This window comes from Canis aureus, chromosome 14, assembly GCF_053574225.1.
Source record: "Canis aureus isolate CA01 chromosome 14, VMU_Caureus_v.1.0, whole genome shotgun sequence".
NCBI lineage: Eukaryota > Metazoa > Chordata > Mammalia > Carnivora > Canidae > Canis > Canis aureus.
Window position 1 is genome coordinate 33829554 of NC_135624.1, and position 23756 is coordinate 33853309.

General features: G+C 48.7%; 1 protein-coding gene across 8 annotated transcripts in view; it reads right to left on the reverse strand.

Moving 5' to 3' along the window:
* Nucleotides 1–23756, reverse strand: part of ZFAT (zinc finger and AT-hook domain containing) — a 191411-nt gene that overhangs the window by 92420 nt on the left and 75235 nt on the right. For 7 of the 8 annotated variants that reach the window (XM_077847339.1, XM_077847343.1, XM_077847341.1 and 4 more), the window contains 5 exons: nucleotides 20202–21652; nucleotides 19190–19422; nucleotides 5594–5681; nucleotides 3414–3563; nucleotides 1220–1393 (listed from right to left, as the gene is read on the reverse strand). In XM_077847339.1, coding sequence (XP_077703465.1) covers nucleotides 1220–1393; nucleotides 3414–3563; nucleotides 5594–5681; nucleotides 19190–19422; nucleotides 20202–21652 — 2096 coding nt within the window. The remainder of the gene's footprint in view (nucleotides 1–1219; nucleotides 1394–3413; nucleotides 3564–5593; nucleotides 5682–19189; nucleotides 19423–20201; nucleotides 21653–23756) is intronic. The other variant, XM_077847345.1, reaches the window with a different exon arrangement.

Below are 23756 nucleotides of genomic sequence, written 5' to 3' on the forward strand. Positions count from 1 at the left end.
GAGTTTTTAATTATTTTGCTTATGGATTTTCTTATTTACGGCACACTGCTTAAATCTGCATAGTTATGGCCCTGGACTTCATTCAGCCTAGGAAAGCCCTGGATCTTCAAGTCTAATGAAGCCGAGCTAAGCCTGTGGCCTCCCTACAAGCCCCTCAAGCTCACCCACACACAACAGGATGGATTCCTTAGAACATTCTTAAAATAAAGGCAGGACCTAAAGGCTATGTCATCCCCTAAGTTCGGAAATCAAAAATAATTGTTGCAATCACTCTTGATTTTTAGGGTGAATTCCAATTTTTGTATATAATTGTGCTAAAACAGCCATCTGGTTGTTTTATTTATGAATATGGTTTACTAATCTCATTACATAGAATACTGACAAGACCTTCCCACAATTGGGGTTTTTAAAAGAAAATTAAAAACGTTAAAGGCCTCTTATGGTTTAGCTGCCTGTCTTCCTAAAACAATTCTGCTTTTCTTCCCTCTATTCTGCTCGTCTCAGGGACTTTCTTGGCCACTGTGACCACTGCCCACCACCTCTCCTTCTCCCCAGGGCTGCCAAGCCCCCTTCCATCACAGCACCCACCTTTAGCCCGGCCTGCATGCTTCTCTTCCTCCCCACTGGGGTATAGAGCCCTTGGTGGCAGCAACTGTTCCTTACCTACCCTATCCTATACCCCAGGCATGTCTGGGACGTAGTAAGAACTCAATCAATGGTTCCTTACGAATGAATGAAATTAGAGATCAACATAAGTGTACTTCATCAAGGTCAAATTTGCCCAAGTATTGTTGGTATTTTAAACTGAGCCCCATTTTGGCCTGAATATCAAACCCTGAAGTTGCTTGGATGACAAGCATCCACTTGGAAGCCTCAGGTCAGGTGTGATCAGAATGCCCCTCAGGCTCAGGTGGGGCTAGAGGGCTGAAGAGGATTGCAACTTTCAGGTCAAGGCCTTCTGAGGGTGCCTTACTCCCTGGAGCAGCATCCGCTCGCCATCCACCCGCCCATGCACAGTGGAGGTCAGACACGGCTCCAGTCCTGAGCACGGGGAGTTCTGCCCTTGATCAAAATCGAAATTCTAGAAGACCCCGCTCTTTCTGGCCTGCAGACACATCCACTGCTTCTGCTGGACTTGAAACGTCAGCTTCACATCCCACTTTCAAGAGAGGGTTAAAAAAAAAAAATAACCCACTATGGTATGGAGTTATTTACTTACCGTCAGCAGTGTGAAGGAGCTTATGACTTTTCAATGTCCCTTTTGATTTGAATTTCTTGCCACACATGTCACACAGGTGAGTTTTCTCAGTGCTATGACGATTCATATGAGCCTTGAGGTTACTCTTGCTTCGAGTTGCGTACTCGCACAAAGAACATTTGAAGGGTTTCACACCTACCAGAGGAGGAAAAACAGATCCATGTATAACAAAATCACACATACACACACACATACACCTACTTCTATGTGTGCACATGCGTATGTGTCCCAAGAACATACGTGCATATCCCTGTTGAACAAAGCAGGGCACGTGCCTTCCTGAACACACTGCACACATGCCTTGCCATGCTCTCATCCACGGCATTCCTTCCAACTACCGTGCCCTGTCCTGCCACAGCCTCCAGCATGTGGCCTTCTCTGATTGGCCCAAGCCAGTCCCCTTGCTTCCCTCTCTGTGTCCCCATGTGTCCCCATCTCTTGGAATTCTCTATCAGAACTGCTATAGCACACTGCAGGTCGTCCACACCTGCTTCTCCCCATAGTCCAGGAATTCCTCTTGGGCACAGACTCCAAGCAGTTTCTGTAGGCCATGTTCATTAAATTCAATTGAACGAAGTTAAGTTGACCAGAATTAAAGTAAACGTGGATCTGTGCAGACATCAATGGGATTGGGGGATCCCTGGGTGGCTCAGCAGTTTAGCGCCTGCCTTTGGCCCAAGGCTTGATCCTGGAGATCCGGGATCGAGTACCATGTCGGGCTCCCTGCAAGGGGCCTGCTTCTCCCTCTGCCTGTGTCTCTGGCTCTCTCTCTCTCTCTGTTTCTCATGAATGAATAAATAAAATCTTAAAAAAAAAAAAAGAAATCAATGGGATTGGATACCTAGGATCAGACACAAGAGCATATTTTCATAAACTGAGCAGAGCCTTAGGACGCTGGCTGTTGTTGGGCTAATGGCTGGAACTGTGGCTGCTCCCCCTCCACTAGACAAACGCGCACTGCAGACCTACTCTGGAGCACACACCGAGGGGCTCTGAGGCTGAGAAGCCAGGGCCCCTGCGGCCGCCATCCAGGGGGAAATGTGAAGCAAAAGGCCATGACACCTAGCACAACATGCACAGGGAGAAGGATGCTGTGCCCGACACTGAGCATGGGGTGGGGGATGTGACACACAGTGTGCTCAGCATTTTCAGACCTTGTCTACAAGACCCAAGACTGTGGTTAAGGAAGCCAAGGCTTCAACAAGGCTACGGGGTATGCCCAGAGTTCAGAGCGCAGGTGCATGCATGGTGGTAAATAAACAGTACCTCCCACCTGGGCTTTGAGTTCCGTTCCTGCCATCCTGTCTGGGTCCCTATACCATCAAGTACTGAACTGTTCACCTCTCTCTTCCTCATGGTGCATCCCCAAGGCCTGAGAACAGGTGTTTCTATTCCTCGCCGTCGAAACCCTCTCCAGGAACCCTCTTGTATTCCTGCCTGCAGCATGCCAGCTTCCTAACTCACCTTGGCACGAGTCCAGAAGGGCTCCCCAGGCTCCTGGCTCTGCACTGCAACCCCAGGAGAGCCACATCCTTACAGTGGGAAGCAAAGTTGGTAGCCTGCTATCTCCAGCAGCCTCCTGACCTCCAACTGCCCAAATTCCTAGAGTGTGCTCCCCAAGCTTCCCTTCATAGGCAAGCACCCCAAAATCACAGTCTATCTTCCTCTTTCTGCTACTTCATCTCCATGCAACTCCCCTGCCTTCTGGATTCTTCCTCCATGACACTGGACCAGAGGCCTCTCTGCTGTCCTCTTCACCTTTGTTCACCTGTAACACCAACACTTCCTCAGCACCTACCGTGCCAGCACCCTGCAGCGGGCATCAATTACCAAGGTGATGAAGACGGTGCTGTTCTCTGAAGCTCACTGTCTAGCACAGACATCATGGGAATTTATTTCATTACACTTCACTATATTTTCACTACGTTTCCAACGGAAGCTATACAACTGCACACTTCTGCTAACTGCATTTGCAACTCAACAGGCAGTGACTAAAATCACTGAGCTTAGCTGGCTTGTGGACACATTTCTCAGTAAGCTGGAGAAGTCTAACTATAAGGCACAAGGCGATACAGCTTCCTCCTAAAGTACTCCCCACATGAAGCATGGAAGCACAAAACTAAAGGGTGCTCCACCCTGAAAGATGAGTACTCACCTTCGTGAGCCCAGATATGACGCTGGAGGTCTGAGCCGTTCTTCATGAAATAGAAATCACAGTACGGGCACTTCATGGCTCGCTTCCCAATCAGACCTTTCAGCTGAACCCTCCTCCCGAGAACCTCAGAAATAGTGCTCATGGACACCTCTGGAAGAAAAGCAGGGGGGTCCATTGGAAGCCAAAGAGGATAGGCTCCCGAGAGACATAGGAGACTGCCTGGATGCCCTGGCCAACCCCAGCAGCACTCAGGTGACCAATCAAGATGTGCCCCCTGGAGTCATGTGGTAGGATTTTTGCCTAAAAATTAAACCGGAATCTAATCAAGTCTCAGATCTAAATATCCATAAGCATAAAATGTGAGGGATGGAGAAACAATACTGTGAGGCACCATCAGACAAATGCAGGACATGAAATCACCTACAGGAAAAACCAATCCAGTCCCTTCCAATAAGTCGCTGTCACGAGAACAAAAGTGGAGTGGGGTGTCCCACGGAATTTAAGAAACTCAATTGACATAACAACTAAAGGCAAAATGTCTGGGTCCTGATTCAAACAATCTTGTATTGACTGAGGAAATCTTAAATGAACTAATCCTAGGTAACAGTAATGGGAATAACGAATTACCATTAATTGTTTGTTTTAATGGTGACCTGGTGGTTATGTTACAAAAGACACCGATTAGTTGGAGATGCATCCAACGTTCTTTTATGAGGAAGTTACATATGTGTGAGACATACTTTAAGATATTCTAGAACATGGGACACCTGGGTGGCTCAGTGGTCAAAGTGGTCAAAGACAGCTTTGGCTCAGGTCATGATACTGGGGTCCTGGGATCGAGTCCCGCATTAGGATCCCTGCTCAGCAGAGAGTCTGCTTCTCCCTCTGCCTCTCCTCCTGCTCGCTCTCTCTCTCTCTCTCTCTCTCTCTCGCAAATAAATAAAATCTTAAAAAAAAAAAAAAAAAAAAGATATTCCAGAACAAAAACTTTTGAGGGCCGATCCATAAAACAAGTCTGACAAAATGCTCACAAGTACAGAAGCTGAGCTGTTGAGGATACCTGGGGGTTCCTCATATTATCCTGTATTTTGTATATATGTGAAGTTTAGACCAAAGACAACACCTCACAAATGTTCATGAGCAAAGTCTGTCCAATCTGAACAAGCATCCTCGGCTCACACTGGACACAGGCTGGAACAGGAAAGGTAGAATGAGGCCATCAGAGAATCCCATAACCCATGTGTTCCCACACAGATGAAGGCCTTAAGGCTTTATCTGTTCCCAGATAAAACATGAGTGTTGGTGAACTCCGTTATTTCTTTACTTTTCTCCAGTATCATTTATGATCCCAGTGAGTCAATGCCCTAACACAGGGGCAGATATAAAAGACACATGGATGAAGGGAAAAGCGCACGCGCCTTACCTATTCCTCCTTCATACCATACACAGCACCTGCATCTGTGCTCTCGGGCCTGCCCCATATGACACCGGGGATCTGGGGATGGGCTTTAACCCTTAACAGCCCTCCCCACAGCCCTCACAGGGGTCAGGGAAGTGCCAATGACCAGAACACAAGGGGTCAGTGCACCAAGAGTGGGGTATGGGGGGAGCCCTGCTCCCAGCCGGGAGTCCCCAAATCCTCCCCAAGGACGGGATTTCTCAGGAAAAACACAGAGAATAAACAGGAAGTAATTGAGCAGAGGGGAAGAAATGGGTCCCAGGTGGAAAAAACAGGTGTGACAGGTATGAATGGCTCATGCTTTACACCTCTGAGTGTGAAGAGACCAGCGTGGGGAGACCCGAGGTGACGGTCACTCCAACTCAGCACGGCTCCCCACAGACCACCATGATGGGCAACAAACTTTTCACAGGCACCCAGGCAGCTGAGTCTAGGTCAGACCTGCTTGTAAGTGACCCATCCGAAGGTACTTGGACATTAAAAGGGAGGAGGGAGATAGGAGTGTGGGGACATGTATCAGAAGACCAGATGAAGGGATAAAATGAAGTGAATAATTACAACAACTGCCCACCGTTAAATAAAGGTAATTGTTTCCCTCAAATTCACTCATACTTTCATCCCCCTTCATTTCCATTTCGTGCAGTTGATATATAATGCTGAGTTTTTAAAACAAACATAAGCAGTTTAAAATTAATCTCCTCTCCAAAATGCATAACCTTACCGGGATGGTTGGTCTTGATGTGCGACTTTATCAGTCGGTCTTCTGAAAAAGACTTTTCACACACTGGACAAGAATAACTCCTTTTATCCTTAACAGAAAGAGAGTGCAATCAATGGAGTGTCTCATTTAACCCTGGGCTCCATGAAAAAACCACCACCATCACCACCACCTCCCCCACCACAGCCACCATTGCCACCGCCGCCACCACAGCTAGACCACAGTGCACCTCTGCAAACACGTGACATGCCAACTGCACCTGGCCCACACACCCGGGGAACTCTGGAGTGTTGGGGAATGGTACTGGCTCCATTTCAGAAGGGAGGGATGGGGCTTACACATGACGGTCCGGTGGAGGTGGGCAGGCCAGCAGAGGGCAGGGCTCCGCCTCGAGGTCTACCACACAGACCAGCGGTGCTCCACGACCCGACGAGTATTATGTCCTCCAATGCTCTCTGCGTGGTGTGTGGGGGGTTTCACAGAAGTTATTTTACTGAGACTCACAATCACTTTCAATCGGCAGGCATTATGATGCTCACATTACAGATTAAGAAATGAGGCCAAGTCATTGAGAGGAGGCGCTGGCCTTTGAACCCAAGATGCCCACTCCAGGCTGCTCCTACTATTCCCAAGGCCTGTGTCCCACTGAGGCTGCAGGTAAGGGGTTCGCTCTACACTGCGCCTCGCCTCACAGGTCTGGCTAACTGCCATGCTACACCCCACCACGGGAGCAGCTCTTGTGAATCATAAAGCTAGCTTCTACCCATTTGCCTGTTCCTTCAGCTCATTGTAGGGCTATTTCATATGCCAATTTTCCCCAAAGGGTGGGTGTTATGGGTTAAACTGTGTCCCCTGCAAAATTCATATATTGAAGCTCTAACCCTCAGTAGTACTTCAGGATGAGACCTGAGCTAGAAACAGGGTCATTGCAGATGCAATTAGTGAAGATGAAGTCCTTAGGGGAAACTTAATTCCTATATGACTGGTGTCCTTATTTTAAAAAAAGGAAATTTGGACACAGACATGCATACAGGGGGGATGCCATGTAAATAAGGAGGCAGAAATCCAGGTGATGAATCTGCAAGCCAAGAAACAAAAAGATTGCTGGCAAACACCAGAAGCTAGGAGAGAAGCAAAGAAGAGACTCTCTCTCATGGCCCTCAGGAGGAAGTAACCCTGCTGACACCTTGATCTTGGAATCCTGGCCTCCAGAACTGTGAGACCATAAACATCGTTGTTTATGCCACTTGGCAGTCCAGGGGCTCTAGGCACTAACACAGGTGAGCTGACCAAGGGAAAGGGCTGTAGCTGGACTCTATCTGTGCTACAGGTGATCCACACCTGGGAGAGGCTACCAGACGGCACACAGCTTTGTGTGTGAGTTTGCTCCCACCCTCAGTGTCCCCAATAGGGAAGACAACCAAGTGAGGCAGTGTCGGTACAAACTTACCAAGCAGAGAAACACCCACAATGAGCTTCAAAGTGCAATCGGTATTATTAACAAACTTTACAAGCCCATAAGAAATGCAGGAGCTGTGACTGCAAGGAAAGGTATTGGGCTGTGTGTGTTCTAGAGGATGTTAATAGTCCATGACTGCTTCAATTTATAGAACAAATTCCCACCATTTACTGTCCACCTACCTATTAGGAGCTCAGCATTGCACCAAATACTCCTCATGCCATAGTAAACGAATAAGCCGCCCCAAAATGCAGTCTCCTTATACCAATATATAATAATAGCAACAATAGTGACCATTTCTGAAGAACTTATTCATGCAGAGTGCTGCGCTCTACATACCACACCCCATGAGGCATTTGAGAAGCTGCCCAAGGTCACACTACCTCCCCAAGGGCAGAGGTGGCCATCCAAACTAGACCTCTGTACTCCCGAGTTCCTGCTCCCCTAAGACAGTGACTAGGAGTACAGAATCAGGGCTCCAAGTCCCTAGGTTCAAACCCTGGTTTCACCACTTATTAGCTGGGGGAACTTTGGGCAAGTGACTTCACCTGTCAATGCCCTGGTTTCTTTGTAAAATGGCAATAAAAGTAGCCTCCTTGTTAGGAGGAAAAAAAAAGAAATTAAAAACACATAAAGGGGACTTCCAATTTCTAGTCCAGCACGTAAGAATCTCAGAAGTCTCCACTTCATCCTAACAACAAATGAAATGCTGTACAAACTGAAAACACAACAACTCTTCTTAATCTGTAAGAGACAGGAGGTCATAGGCAAACCACTGCCCCGCAAACTGGAGAGAAGGCAGAGAATCACAAACTTATTGGAGCAGAAACCCACAAGCAGAAACCCCCCTAAGAACGAGGCCCAGGGCAGGGAAACTAGGACTGGAATTAATGTACTGCTGGAAGCTCACAATAGACAAGTAGAGTTAAAATGTCCAGGGGCATCCACTTTTCTGAGTTTTCTCCCCAGGCACTTGACTTCGCACTACAGTGAATATCAGAGAAAAACCCAGGCTTCACAGGAAGAGGGGAAAAGGAACCATTTCAAAATACCCCACATCATTCGATTCTTCTTCCCAAGGCCTGCCCCCAGGGGAAACCAGTTACCCGAGCCAAACCTGTTGGGGTATTACCAGAGACTAAGCCACCCAGGGGAAGGGCAATACCCCGACCTGCCCCCTACAGCCTTCCATGTGAGAGAAAGGACATACCCAAACCCAGCCCACTTCAATCATCCTTTCTCACCTAAGAGCACTGGGGGGGGAAAAACACTGGTGAAGCTCAGTCCAGGAGCAGAGAGGTTCACTAACAGACTGACACCTAGTCACAGGATTCTAGAATGACCCCCCCTCCCTCACACCCTACCAAAACATTAATAAAGGCCTATTTACAGTAAGTTCCTTGGACCCATTCCTGTCCAGCTATGAAGGAAGAAAAAAAAAAAGACACACCAAGAGGCAAAAAAAAAAAAAAAACACAGTCTGAAGTGACAGAGCAAGCATCAGAACCAGACTCGGATATGACAAGGATGCTGGAATTATCAGACTGAGCATTTAAAACTACTCTGACGTGCATGCTCAGGGCTCTACTGGATGAAGTAGACAGCATGCAAGAGGAGATGGGCAATGTAAGCAGAGAGATGAAAATTCTAAGAACCAACAAAGAAATGCTAGAGATCAAATCACTGCAACAGAACAAAGCGTCTGATGGGTGTAGTAGGAGACCAAACACAGCTGAGGAAAGAAGTCCTGAGCTTAGGGATATTTCCAAAGAAACCTCTAAAACTAAAAAGCAGGCAGGAAAGAAGACTGATGAAGACAGAACAGAATATCCAAGGACTGTGGGACAACAGATGGTGTAATGTACACATAATGGGAACATGAGAAGATGAAAGAGATAAAAGAACTGAAGAAATATTTGAAACAATAATATCTGACAATTTCCCTAATAGGATGTCAAACACCAAGACAGATCCAGAGAGCTCAGGGACTACCAAATAGGAGTAATCCCAAATAAACTACACCTATCATGTGCAAACTACAAAAAACCAAAGTTAAAGAAAAAATACTGAAAGAAGCCAGAGATATAAACAAAATAAAACAAAAATCTTATCTATAGAAGAGCAAAGATAAGAACCTAATTTCTCAGAAACCATGTAAACAAGAGAATGGAATGAAGTATTTACAGGGCTAAAAGAAAAAAAAAAAAAAAAAAAACACCAACCCAGAATTCTGTACCCTGTAGAAGTATCCTTCAAAAATGGAGAAACAAACTTTCTGAAGCAAACAAAAATTGAAGGAATTTGTTACCAGTAAGATCTGTCTTACAAGAAATATTAAAACAAGATAAAGTCAGAAACTTGATCCACATAAATAAAGTTAGAGTACTGGAGAATGGAGAAGTGAAGGTAAAATAAAAACATTTATTTATCTTAATCTTAATTGATCTAACAGAAAGTTTCTTCAAAATAGTAACACAACAATCTATTCAAAAATGTATGCTTTCTATATACATACACTTGTATATAAGTGATATAAATATCAGCAACGATACAAGGGGTAGGAAGAAGGAATTATGATTATTTTGTTATTACAAGGTACTCACACTATCCATAAAGTAGAACAGTGCCATTTGAAAGTCATCTTTGATTATATGTAAACATATACTGCAAGTTCTAGGGTAACCCCTAGAAAAAGTTAAAAAAAAAAAAAAGTGTAAGTGATATGCTAAGAGAAGAGAGAAAATGAAATCATATAAAATGCTCAATTAAAACTCCAAACAAGGGGTGCTTGGGTGGCTCAATCGGTTAGTCATCTGCCTATGGCTCAGGTCATGATCTCAGGGTCGTGGCATCGAGCCCTGAATTGGGCTCTCTGCTCAGGGAGAGTCTGCTTCTCCTTCTCCCTCTGCCCCTCCCCCTGCCTGACCTTGCTCTCTCATTCACTCTCTCAGGTAAATAAATAAAATCTTTAAAAAAATAAAACTACAAGGGATGCCTGGGTGGCTCAGCGGTTGAGCATCTGCCTTCAGCCCAGGGCGTGATCCTGGAGACCCAGGATCGAATCCCACATCAGGCTCCCTGCATGGAGCCTTCTTCTCCCTCTGCCTATGTCTCTGCCTGCCTCTTTCTGTGTCTCTCATAAATAAATAAAATCTTTAAAAAATAAAATAAAATAAAACTACAAATGATGGGAAAGAAAAAGATTGGAAGACAAAGGAATAGAGAACATTGACAACAATTAGAAAACACAACAAATATGATAAATATTAATTCCACTATTCACTAATCACTTTGACTATCAATGACCTAAATATTAAAAGACAGGAATTGCCAGACTGGATCAAGGAGCAAGATGCAACTATATGTGGGCTGTAAGAAACCCACTTTAAAGACATATGCAGATTAAAAGGAGATGATACCAGGCTAACACTAATCAAAAGAAAGGGAGGTAGCTTTATTAATTTCAAGCAGAACAGACTTCAAGGACAGTTATCGGTGACAAAAAGGGGCATTACATAATGTTGAAGGGGTTAACTCTCCAAGAAGACATAATAATCTTTAACATATACGCATCTAACAAGAGTTGAAAAGTATGAGGCAAAAACTAGAATGGCAAGGAAAAATTAGATGAGGCCCCTACTTTAGCTGGAGGCTTCAAGACCCCTCTACCAGAAACGGACAGATCCAACGGGCAGAAAATGTGTAAGGACACAGTTGAACTCAACAACACCATCAGGGGATCCCTGGGTGGCGCAGTGGTTTAGCGCCTGCCTTTGGCCCAGGGCGCGATCCCGGAGACCCGGGATCGAATCCCACGTCGGGCTCCCAGTGCATGGAGCCTGCTTCTCCCTCTGCCTATGTCTCTGCCTCTCTCTCTCTCTCACTGTGTGCCTATCATAAATAAATAAAATAAAATAAATTAAAAAAAAAAAAAAACACCATCAGTCAACTGGGTATAATTGACATCTACAGACTACTACATCCAACAATGGAAGAATAGACATCCTCAAGATCATGCAGAACATTCTGGGCCATAAAACAGGCCTCAACAACTTGAAAAGAATAGGTTCTGTGTACCCACAGAAGGTACAACACCAAGAGCGACCTCTAATGTGAACTCTGGGCTCTGGGCATTACTTGTGTCAGTTCGGTGACTGTCACAAAGGTACCACTGTGGTGCGGGATGTCAACAGTGGGGCAGGTTGCATGTGTTTGGGGATGGTGAAATCTCTATACTTCCTGCTCAATTTGCAGTGAACCTAAAGCTGTTCTAAAAAATAAAGTTTATTAAGAGACAACACACACAAAGTACTTAGAATGGAGCCGGGCCTCTGGTAGGCACTCAATAAATCTGAAAGATGTTGCTGCTGTTGCTGTGGCGTTGTTACTAATGCAACTTGGCCTCAGATAACAGACCTTGTGGGTTAACGCACCCTAGGAATCTCCAACACGGGGTTCTGAGTAAGTACCCTTCAAATTGCTTTATGGATTAGATGCTGCTGTTGCAGAACATCTCCAGAGAAGCTATTCCCTGGAGCACACTTAGGAGAAGGGTACTCAGTATTTAAAAACAAAACCAAAACCTAACAAAAGTCCCTCGGAACCACCAACAGTCTGGCTGCATGCCCCACAAAATATCTGGGTTCCAAGAGATGCCTGCCAAGCTCAGGTGTCCAAGGGGTCCAGGGAGCTACTGTGAAACTGTCCTGAGCTTTGCGCCCAGGCGATGCTGCAGATTTCCACCCAGGCTACGGTGGGCTCTGGGCGCCCATCACTGTCCTCCTTTGCCCTTGACCCTTCCAGGTCACCCCATCACTCCCTGAGTCTGCATGCAGGAACAGGTACTCACAGACCATTTCTGAAAGATGCCCTGGACCTGGCTGGGCATCCTGGAGGAGGCCTGTGACCACCCCCAGCTGCCCCCAGTGCCCTCGTCAGCAGAGATGATGGAGGCGTTCAGCAGGGCTTTGAAGGAGTTTACAGTCATCCCCCCGGAGTCCTTGCTATTTGATTTTTTTTTTTCTTTTAATCTCTGATAGTCTGAAAGCAATTTATCTTACAGCTTATCAGGGCCCCTCATTTCTTGATGCCTTTGAAGACTGTCAGAAGGACACAGGCGGTGGGACACAGGCGGTAGGAGGAGGGGGGGCTCTTAGGATTCTTTTTTTTTTTTTCCTCAAGCCCCAGTTCCGTACCGGAGATGAAAACCCAAAGTGACACAGCAAACTTAAAAAGAGCGGTTGTTAAAAGAGTTCCTGGCAGAGGCGGAGAGCAAGGGGCCTGCACGGTAATGACAATCAAGGAGCCCAGCCCTCGGAGTTTGTTTGCTCTGGTGGAAATGGTCTTCAAAGCTACAAAGGACCCTTTGAAAGAAGAAAGGCCTCGGCAGGAGTGTGTGGCCTCAGCGTGGGACGCAGGCGTCACCCCAGGACTCAGGCTCAAGCCCCCACTCTCTATCCTGGATGGACTCTGCCTTGGTCTACTGCTCTAGAGCAGGTGCCTTGGCCCCCAAAGCAACGGGGCAGCTCTCAAGTCTAAAACCAGCAGCAGGTGGACGATATCAAAGCTGCCCCCTGCACCAAGTGTATTAACTATCACATAAGTACCATTCCTACAAAATCTGTGACCTCAAGTTTAGGAAATTAGATGGGAGATTCCACGCTGAACAACGTGTCAGGAATAAAAGCCTAGTTATGGTGTCTGTTGTAACCATTCATTCCTCAGACCTTCCAAGGGCCCCTGTGACGTGCCAGGCACTGCACTGAGGACAGAGGTATGAGACAGCGACCCTGCCCTCAAAGGGCCCAGGGAGCCAGCAAGAGCCGGCAACACACAGAGGCACAAAGTGTGACAAAGGCAGAAAAGGTGACACTAAAGTTGTGACTGAGGGACACCTGGGTGGCTCAGCGGTTGAGTGTCTGCCTTCCGCTCACTTCGTGATCCCGGGGTCCAAGGATCGAGTCCCCCATCGGGCTCCCTGCAGGGAGCCTGCTTCTCCCTCTGCCTGTGTGTCTGCCTCTCTCTGTGTCTCTCATGAATAAATAAATAAAATCTTTAAAAATAAATAAAGTTGCGACTGGTTTGAACAAGGTAGAAACAAGCCCCACCCACCCCGGCAAGAAAAGAAAGAACAGCCCCAAATGGGTTGCATTTGGGATTTTGTCTCAAGGATCCTCCTGTCCACTGAAAACATTGTTTTGCCAGCCGTGCCCCTTTGATCCTAGACCTCCGCTTGGCTCACGGGAAGCTGCACTGTATACACAGGAAGCTCTGGGAGCCCGAGGTCTCCTGCACCGAGAACACACACCCAGAACAGGGCGACACAGAAACAAACGGGTCTGTGACCACGGAGGAAAAAGACCATCCTCTCTCATAGCTCTTAGAAAAGAAAAACCCTGCATCCAATCACTTTAATTCAACCACTTTTTTCTCCACTTAAAAAAGAAAACAAAACAAAACAAAACAAAAACCAGACAAACCCATTTCTTTCCAGAAAGATATTGGAGGTAGTCCCTTCTACTTTCTCTGTGCTTTGTGGGCAATACATTAGTTTATATCCAGCAAGCACATGCTACAATGTTTTAAACGTGTGTGCCCTTATGGCCAAAACCAGAGCAAAGCAAACATTTTTCAAAGACAGGGACCAAGCACTAATTAGAAATATGTATTGAGAGGCCATGGCGCCCTGGAAGGATGGATGCCTCCTCCACGCCCCCATTCCTACCAACCCCCCACCCCCGCTACTGCTAATTAGGACGAGCTAGCTCAGACCAGCCGCTCCCCTGTGCACCCGGACCTGTGTTGGGCCCCTCACAAACATCATCTCACTAAATTCCCACAGCGACCCGGGAGACACTTTACAGACTATGTATCAGAGAGGTTAGGAAGTGGGGCACCTGGGTGGCTCAGTGGTTGAGGGTCTCCCTTTGGCTCAGGTCATGATCCCGGAGTCCCGGGATCGAATCCCACATTGGGCTCCCTGCAGGGAGTCTGCTTCTCCCTCTGCCTGTGTCTCTGCCTCTCTCTGTGTCTCTCATGAATCAATAAATAAAATCTTAAATAAAAAAGAGAGAGAGGTTAGGAAGTGAAGCCACACCCTGTGAGTGGTAGAGTCAGCATGTGACACCAAAAAGTGCCCATTCCCCAGTGCGGGCTGGTACTGCTCCAAGGGCCCGTGGATGGGCTGGTTACCTGCGAGGTTGTCTTAGAAGAAACACAAGCTGGAGACAAAGGGAAAGACTGACATACCATGAACATCTACCCTATGCTCCATTTCCTGTCATTTCAAACATGCCTACGGGGGGGGGGGACTCTAGGGGAAGATTCCCTGGTCCCCCTCAAATTACAGTGGAGGCATGAGCCCAGCAACCTCTCACCCCATGTGATTGTGATTCAGGACATCATGAATTACATCAACTGGGTTGTTAACTTATAAACTTATTTAGTGGGACATCTGACACCGCCATCTGGGACACCCAAGGACACACACTGATAAAGAAACATATTGAAACATGGAAATGGGGGCACCTCGATGGCTCAGTCGGTGATCTCAGGGCCGTGAGATCGAGCCCCGCATTGGGCTCTGCGCAGATCGTGGAGTTTGCTTGAGATTCTCTCTCCCTTTGCCACCACCACACTGTCCCCGCCCCCCGCTCTTGCTCTCTCTAAAATAAATAAATCTTAAAAATAAATAAATAAATAAATAAATAAATAAATAAATAAATAAATCTTGAAGAATGGAAACAAAGGTCTCAGAAAACAATACTTAACCTCGGGTAGGGGTGCCTAATGCTAGTTATTTCTATTTTATTCTATGGTATTTCGTTTTTAAGATACATTTACTGGTTGTGACCCACTAAACCGTTTCACAGACCATGACCCAGGGACTGCAAAAACTGATCCAGGTGTGCCACACATTTTCTAGTCTATACACCACGACCTTGAGAGGCCAGAGATGGTACCAAATTCTCAGGTTACAAATGAGAATACAGAGGCTCAGCAAATGACCAAGATCACGGAGGTGAATACGGGATCTAAGCTACAGGACCCTAGATCCCAAAGCCCCTGGCACCACACGTGTTCCCTCCAGCCTCCCCTGCACAAACTCTGCACGGTGCTTTAAAAAGTGGGCTTGCTCCAGCAACATCCTTAACTACCACCCTTGGCTGGTTCTCCACATTTCCTTGATGTTAATACAGCCTTGACTGTAAGTCCCACCACCTGGTTCCTCCTGCGAGGATGTGGCGAGGGAGACCATAGTAAATGTACTCACGCCTTCCGATCACTGGGTGCATCAGTAGCGAAGAAATGGTTAGGAGTCACAGAAATAGGAACTTAGCCAAATTATCCCAGGGTCCTAGAGCAGCCAGAACGGACCTGGATGGAGGCCCATGTGGGGTGGGGCAGGGGTTCAATTTAAAATTTCCTTAGTTTTGCCCTGCATGGGAATCTGAGTTGTAATCAGGCAAGTGTTGACTCAGAGTCCAACCAGACTTTTAACACACCCGGCCCATCTCTCTGGGTCACAGCTAAGGGAATCAAGCCCCAGGCTGACCCCTGATGCGAGGTCACAACAGCACCGCTCTCCCAAGCAAGGGAGACCCTTCCCTGACCAGAGTCCTCAGCTCAGCACCTTTACGTCATGAAGCTCATTTGTGCTATCTCGCGGGACCCTCACCGCGACCCTGAGGAAGCAGGGTATATACTCACTCTGCCGTTACAGATAAATCACATGATTCCCTTTCCACAAAATCCCCGGCCAGGCCAATCCATTGAACCTAGAAAGCAGATTAGTGGGTGCCAGGGGCTCGGGGAGGGAAAATAAGAAACATGGGGATTCCCGGGTGGCTCAACAGTTTAGCGCCTGCCTTCAGCCCAGAGTGTGATCCTGGAGTCCTGGGATCGAGTCCTACGTTGGGCTCCCTGCAGGGAGCCTGCTTCTCCCTCTTCCTCTCTCTCTCTCTCTCATGAATAAATAAATAAAATCTTAAAGAAAAATAATAAATGCTAGCTCACAGAAGATCTCCTCACCAGGTCAACATTTCCCTGGTAACTGTGACTTTATTCCAGAAATAATTTACAGGCTCAAAAGATAAATGTTGTCTAAGCTTGAAATACTGGAACCTGTTTTCATAAACGATGCCACCTTGCTACGCTGGCAGTACAGTCCGCGTGTTTCATGGAAAATGCTTTCAGTATTCTGGGGTAAATACAAAAGGCTTCCCCTCGGTGTGCCCACCTCGTCTGCCGGGAGCTCCCCTCCTTGCCTCTCCCTTGGCCAAATCCTACTCATCAAGCGCAGAACCCCTCCTCCAGGCAGCCCTCCTTACCCCAACCAGGACCTCTCCAGGCAGTTGTGGGAGGGCAAGAGCACTTTGTGTTGGCCTCACTTACTCTCCCTCATTGCCCTATTGCTATTACTATTCTCTTGTCTCTCCCCCCACGAAACAGGGCACCTTGAAGGCAGACAAGGGGTCTTACTCATGTACTCGTGTCTGAAATCCCAATGCCTGGCACACCCTCTAGCCTGTGTCAGCGAGCTTCAGGGCCACAACAGCACGTTTTCACCTTTAAAAGCGTCTCTCTGCAAATATCAGGGAGGGAAAAGACTGAAATCAAACTTTAACAACTTCTAAGAAAACGTGAGTGTTGATGACAATCAGGATAGCACCCTGTGTTTATAAGGTCAACAGAATCACACTCCCTTATTCCCACTCTGCTCTTGTGGGAACTTCCAGGGACGTGTCATTAGTGCAGCACAAGCCAGAGCACAGCAAGTATCCACACAGCCCCTGCTCTCATGGCACAAAGCCTACCTGCACCACATTCCTCCCAAAGGTGTGCAAGTGTCCAGGACACCCGCCAGAAGGCGTGGCAGACGTTCAGGACTGTCTGCCCTGACCAACGGGCCGACCGGGGGCCAGCTACCCAATGACTGCACTGAAGGCTCCTGATCCACCCTGTGGAGGAAACACTCCCCCTCGTGGAGGTGGTATAAGAATAGGACACGGGGGCCTGGACCACAGGATGAAAACAGACATCGTCACCCCTTTTCCCCAACACGCCTTCTTAAGTGTCAACACTGGAGATAGAAGCCTCCCTGAAGGAAGGTTCACAACCGTAGAAAGTTGAAAAGAGAAGCTTCTTTAAATGCCAGTTTATCAAGATAAATGAAAGCATATGACATTGGGCTTAAGATCTTATGACACGTCTCTGATGGGCCCTACTGACCACAAGGACCAGGGACGTGGCTAGGCGGCCAAGCGCTGGTGTCCAGAGGCAAGAAGATGCCTGAACTGGACCTGAGTCCCTCTGACACATGCAACGGGCAAGGAAACCGGGTATGGGCAAAACAGGTGGTCCCGACACTGAAATGCTCTTTTACAACTTCCTCTTCTGTGTCAGCTGTCAGCCTCTGTTTCCAAGTCTCTCAATGCAGAGCATCAAGTCCCCAAACATAGAATAACTAACAGTAATTACAACAGTCAGGTGGCATTCTGCACCTACTCCACATCAGGCATTGTTCTGGGACATTTATGCACATTTTCTCACCTCACCCTCCCAAGAATGGGTACACTGAGGCACGGGGCAGGTACATGGCTCCTCCTGAAGTCAGATGCATGGCACACGGGGGGAGACAGGGGGAAAACCCACAGTCTGGTTCCTGGTCTTACCTGCTACACTGCAAGGCTGCCCCCAGCACCCTGTCCTCACGTCAGCCTCACTCCCTCTTGACTTCATTGTAATGAAGTTTCCCCCCGCCGAGACAGTATTGGGAGCACGACCAAGCTGACAGCAATTCTGTAGGGAAACAGGAAGAGCACGCCTTCGTGCTCTACTCAGAAGGAGAGAAACGTGTGCGAAGAGGTACCAGGTGACATGCAGCAGCCGGCACACGTTCAACAACACAACACTGAGCCCAGTTCCAGTTCTTGCCATAGAACATTCCATCTTATCCTCCCAGTAACCCGAGGGGATCTATCTACATATACACGTGTGCACACATGTGCATTGTGTCTGCAGGCATGTAAAATAAGTGTACACACTCATCTGTATATGTGTATAGAATACACTTGCGTGTGTCTATGCATATCTGTGTGTATACACACGTGTGTGCGTAGAAGACAGATATATGCTTTTTAATAGATATTTCATACAAGAGGCTACCAAGTCTCAGAAAGGACGAGTGACTTGCCCCAACATCCACAGCCTGTGAGAGTGCTGGAGACGGTGTCGGACCCCAAGCATCCAACCCCAAAGCATGTGTCCTGACCTACCCCCTGCACCTACAACACCCTGACTTCACCCGTAGTGACAAACAGCCCCAGCGTGAGTGATTTCCGTGCCAGAACACAGTGGGAGCACATCAAGTTGCCGAAGAAGCCTCTTGCTGTGCTCTCTGTGGTATAAAAAGGAATGCCATTAAAGCAGAACCACACCTGGGGCCAGCTGGGCCTCCTTACAACCTGAAGAAGGCTCAAATCACGCTCAGGTGGTGGCCCCTTGAGTGACGTGAGAATTTGCAAAAAGAAATAGTCATTCATTGTGTTACATCATCTTCCATCAAAGAATTAAGCAAGTTTTACCATTATGAATATTAACAGCATCTTGGATTAAATTATCAATTTTTTTTTTTAAAGTAAATGTGCTCCACCATCTATCGCAGAGAGTCAACAATCACCACACAACAGTACGAGAGCGGTCATGATCATTTGCTGCCCTTTCCTGGCTGACCAAACAGTGTCTACTGCTTTGACAGGCACTATGGAATCTAACCCCCACACCGTGAGCGGCAGCTCTTACCACGAGTACCTCTCTTACTAATACCTCGTTGGAATGCCCTCTAAGAAATCCTTGCTTGCTTCCTACTCTGCAGATCCTCCAATAGTTTCTCTCTGACGCTGGAAAAATTTGCACAGAAGGTGTATTTGTTTCAACCGAGTCATTCTGCGACACCTGGGTCTCTCCCTGCGAAAGGAACCCCGGGGGCGAAGGCTTTGGGGAAGGGAGAAGTGTGCCACGGGATGGATGTTTGCTCGCACAAATAGGCTCCTGGGAAGCAGGACGCAGCGAAGGGTGCAAAGGTGAGAAGCGGTGAGCACCCGGGGCGGATGGTGCAGCCGCTCGGGCTTGCTACTTACCAGCTCCGTGTGAGCTTTCAGATGTGCCTGCAGCTTGTATTTATCTGGAGTGTTGTAGTCGCAGCCGTCGGTGGGACACTTCAGCAAGATGTTGCTGTGCTTCTGAATAACATGGCGCTTGAGGCAATTCTTGGTGATGGAGGAGTACTGGCACTGAGAACAGTGGTGCAGGTGCTCCCGCGTGTGCGTGCGCACGTGCATGTCAAAGTGCACCTGGTACCAAAAAAGTTTGCCTAAAACAACACCGTCACGTGAGAACAAGGAAGTTTCTTTTACACCGAATTTGATTTTCTCGTTATTTTTTTTCCCCCTATAATGTGTAGCACTGTCTCTGGCCTGTCCAGGTCACCCTTCGCCCTTTCCTCATTTCTGTCTGGAAATTACCTTTCAAAGGTGGGAGGGAGGAGACCTGAAGGGCGCTGCTATGTCTGCATGGTGTCAGAGCTGGGAGAGCAGGGAACAAATATTTCCTGAGGACCAATGACAGTGCCAAATATGACTGTGCACATGCATAAGTCAGAGTCTCTAAGCTCTGCTGAGCCCCCGGGGCCAGCGCAGGGCGTCCTGCTCCCGGTGCTGCCAGCAACCCAGGAGATGCAGAGGCCACACATGCTTGCCCTGCACGCTGCGAGGGCTCTATGCGGGGCTCCCCACCAAGAGCTGCGCTGACCACATGGCCACAAGTTATGCTATTCTTCACATGTGCCGTGTGCTCGTAACAATTCCCATTAGCTCCAGTTCTGGCAGAGGTCCTGGGATAAAGTTCTGTGTGTGCCTGACCATGCCAGTGCGGCTAACTGCCTGTCTCCACAGAGGCTCCACGTGCTAACCTCTAACGCAGGGGGCCACCTGTTGCTATCTACAAATGATGAAGGACAGCTCATTCAGAAGTGGTTTTTTTGCAGACATGAGCTCCCATCAGACACGAGGGGACCCAAAGCAAGCTGGGGATGGGTGGGGCTGCTGGAACCAGAGCTCAACCAGCTGCTTGCCCAGCGCTGCCTCTCCTTACCACAGTATTCACACTCCAGGTCCCCATACACCTTCCGGATCCTCTCGCACAGACCGGTGTTCATCCGTCTCTTCTGTAAACCGTCCAGGATCTTCATGAATGCGCTGATGCCGGCCCGGTGCTCGGAGGCAGGTGCGCACGAGTCAGGCTGGGGCAGGGCCACGTCCCCTCCATCCGCTGCCAGCGCAGGGTCTGAGGCCTCAGCTGCGTCTGAGCCGAGGCACCTACCAGGATCTGGTCCCTCAGATGGGAGGGCAGCCCCTTCCTGCCCCGACCCCGGCGGGCTCTCGGCACCCTGAGTCTCCTGGTTTGCCTCCGTGCTTCTGGCCTCAGGCTGCAGTGGTGTGACTTCTTCGCCCTGAGTCTGGGAGGAGGCTCCGTGCGGGGCATCCAAGGTGTCCTCGGGAGCAGTGCGAGCCTCCGAGGAGGAGGTATCACTCTTTAACAAAAACCCATCGGAAACCACTGCATGTGAATGCGGGTCCGAGGAGTCCACAGTGGCTTCCGACTCGCAGGGTGACAGGGCAGCACTTTGGGGCTGGGGGGTGGCTGCGTGCACAGGTGGGGCAGGCTCTCCCACAGAGGCCTCGGGCTCCTTCTGTCCCTCCTCAGGCTGGGCATCTGCAGGGCAGGTGGCCTCCTTGGGCGCATTCACCCCCTGGCACACAAACTCCTCCTCTGCCAGCTGCAGCTGGCCCCCCAAGGCTTCTTGCTGGATGTCCCCGCCAGGCTCCAGGAGGCAGAAGCTCTGGTTGATGGAGCTGGTGAAGAGCCCAGTCTCCTGTGCAGCCCCATGGGCCTCACGGATGTGGGAGCGCAGCCTGATGGAACTGACAAACTTCTTGAGGCATATGGCACAGACGTACACGAAGGGGTGCTTCCTGACGTGTAGCTCCAGCGCCTGGTACTTGGTGGCCCCGTGGCCACAGAGCTCGCAGGCAAAGGGCCACTTGTCCCCGTGCACCAGCATGTGACGGTCGCGGTCCAGCTCGTTCTTGAACTTGCGCTCGCAGATGTGGCAGTCGTAAAGCAGCTGCCGCTTGCCCTCCCTGGTCATCAAGCAAAGCTCGTCCAAGGCCTCCTTGACCTTCTGGTCCTGGGGGTCGTGCGCATCTCGGATGTGCTTGATGAGGTTCTTGACATCGGAGTACTTCTTCTTGCAGAAGCGGCAGTGCTGCTTGATCTTCTTGTGCACGCGCTCAACGTGCACTTTGAGATGCCCTTTGCTCAGGCAGGTGAAAGAGCAGTAGTCGCAGGCGAACTTCTCGCCGGTGTGTTTCCGCAAGTGCACGTTCAGGTTGGCCTTGATGGCGCTGGCGTAGCTGCAGTGGGAGCACTTGTAGGGCTTCTCGTTGGTATGGATCCTCAGGTGGGCCTGCAGTGAGTGCTTGAACTTGAAGACCTTGTTGCAGTACTCACATGTGAAGATCTTGAGTTGGGTGGGCCCTAGCCTAGAAAGAGACAACAGCACGGTTGTTACAGGTGGAGGCACAGCACCTCCCCAAGGACCTTCAGTTCCTCTGTAGGAACCAGATACCAAAGGCTCACGGTAAACGAAATGGCACTGAGCAGGACCGCAGGGCCGAGTATAGGTCCCTGTTCCTCAGGGCCTCACCGTGTTGGGCAGCGTGGGGAGGAGACAGGTCGGCACACGCTTGCACGACAGCATGGTCAGTGGTGACAGGAACACAGGATGGGGGGAGAGGGAGAAAGAGGGAGAGAGAGACACATCTAACCAGGACAGAGGTAGAAGAGAGACTTGCTGAAGAGGAGATGTCTGAGCCCAAGGCTTACAGAAGGAGAGGGAGGCAAGAGGAGAAAGAGGACGGAGGATATGTCATTCACACCGCACAGGACAACCAGCTGTGCCCCAAGGCCGACCTGGATGTATTCCGGCTATGCAACTGGTTGTCCCGGAATGAGCTCCATCAGCTCCACCAGATTAGATACAATCTGCCTGGGTTTTTGTTTTGTTTTCTGTTTTTCAATTTTATTTATTTGACAGAGAGAGAGAGAGAGAGAGCGCAGGTGCACAAGCAGAGGAAATGGAGAAGCAGGCTCCCCCCTCAGCAGGGAGCCCGATGCCATGCGGGGTTCAATCCCAGGACCCTGGGATTATGACCTGAGCTGAAGTCAGACACTCAATCAACTGAGCCACCCAGGTGCCCCTGCCTAGGTTTGTTCAACAGCTGCAACAATCCACACATGCCTGCTCATTCAACCAGCTGTCGCGGGCAGGGAGGACCCGTTGCCACCACTCATCAGTGAAAGACCCGCATCCCCGAGTCCTAACAGGGCAAGTGCACTGGCCTGACTGGGGAGCTGGCCGTCATGAGCTGAGCTCCATGTCTGCCCTTCTGGCAATGAAGGGTCTGCCCATGGGCACAGGTGGCACAGCAAGTGCTCAGCTGAGAGGGCATGCGTGGGCCTGGCTAGCAGCAGTCAAAGAATGGGGGGGAGGGTGGTGGAATGTCAAGGCCTAGGAACGGGAAGCTGTGTGTTGATGTGCCTCACGCTATGTCCCCCACAACTCCATCAGTAACAGAGCTGACATTCCCGTCTCCATCGTCCTGATCCTTCACCATGGCTAGTTCAAGCACTCACATGAGAAAAGACAGCTGCTGTTCAACTGTCACGTATTAGTGACTGTCGTTCATGAATACCTGCCAATCCATTTCAGGCACTGTGGCAGATTTTGTGTATGTGATGGAGAATAAAAACATGGTCTGCTTCATGGATCCTTCTCTTTCAATATGGCAACATGTATGCGATGGTCTTAACAGCTAGTGATTACTGAGTATGTGGTACGCCAAGCCCTATGCTAAATACTTACTCCCAACCCTATTGTTATAGCCACTGTATAGATGACAAAACAGAGTCTCTGCCCATGGTCATACAATTAGTGAGTGGACTGAGCCTCTAGAGCCTGCAAACATCACACCCATGCCTCCCTTCCCCAGTGTGACCCCACACATGGAGAAGGCCCTCTGCCTGAGGCTCCCAGTGCTACTGGAACAGCTCTACCTTGTTTCTGAAATCAGTGAACGACAGTCACCCAAGTACTACAGCAGGCAGCAGGGACCGGAATTGGCAGATGAGCGGGACAAGCAGGTGATGCTTCCTCTCCTCCATAATCATTCCCTCTAGACCTATGTCCAGGTTGTCCCCAAATGTCCCCTAAGGTCCTCAGAAACACTGACAAGCATTTACTGCTGTTAATCAGACACCATTATGCTGTATCCACTGTAACTGCAAAGTCTACATTTATGGAAACTATCTATATAACTATGTTTGATCAACACAGGTTGCCTTGTCTTTAAATTAAAAATATTCAAATCGACTGTAGTTCATAAACACCAGAGGGTACCATTCACATATGTAATTAAAATATTCAAATCTGAAAGTCAGTACTATGCCTGCATGCTAAACCCAAGGCTAATTTCAGGAAACTAATTTGGATCTTTCTCAAATGACAAAGAAATCCAGAAGGTGATAGATTTTATTGGTGTAAAGAACACTGGAGAAAAGAAACCCTGGATTCAGAACGTTAATTAA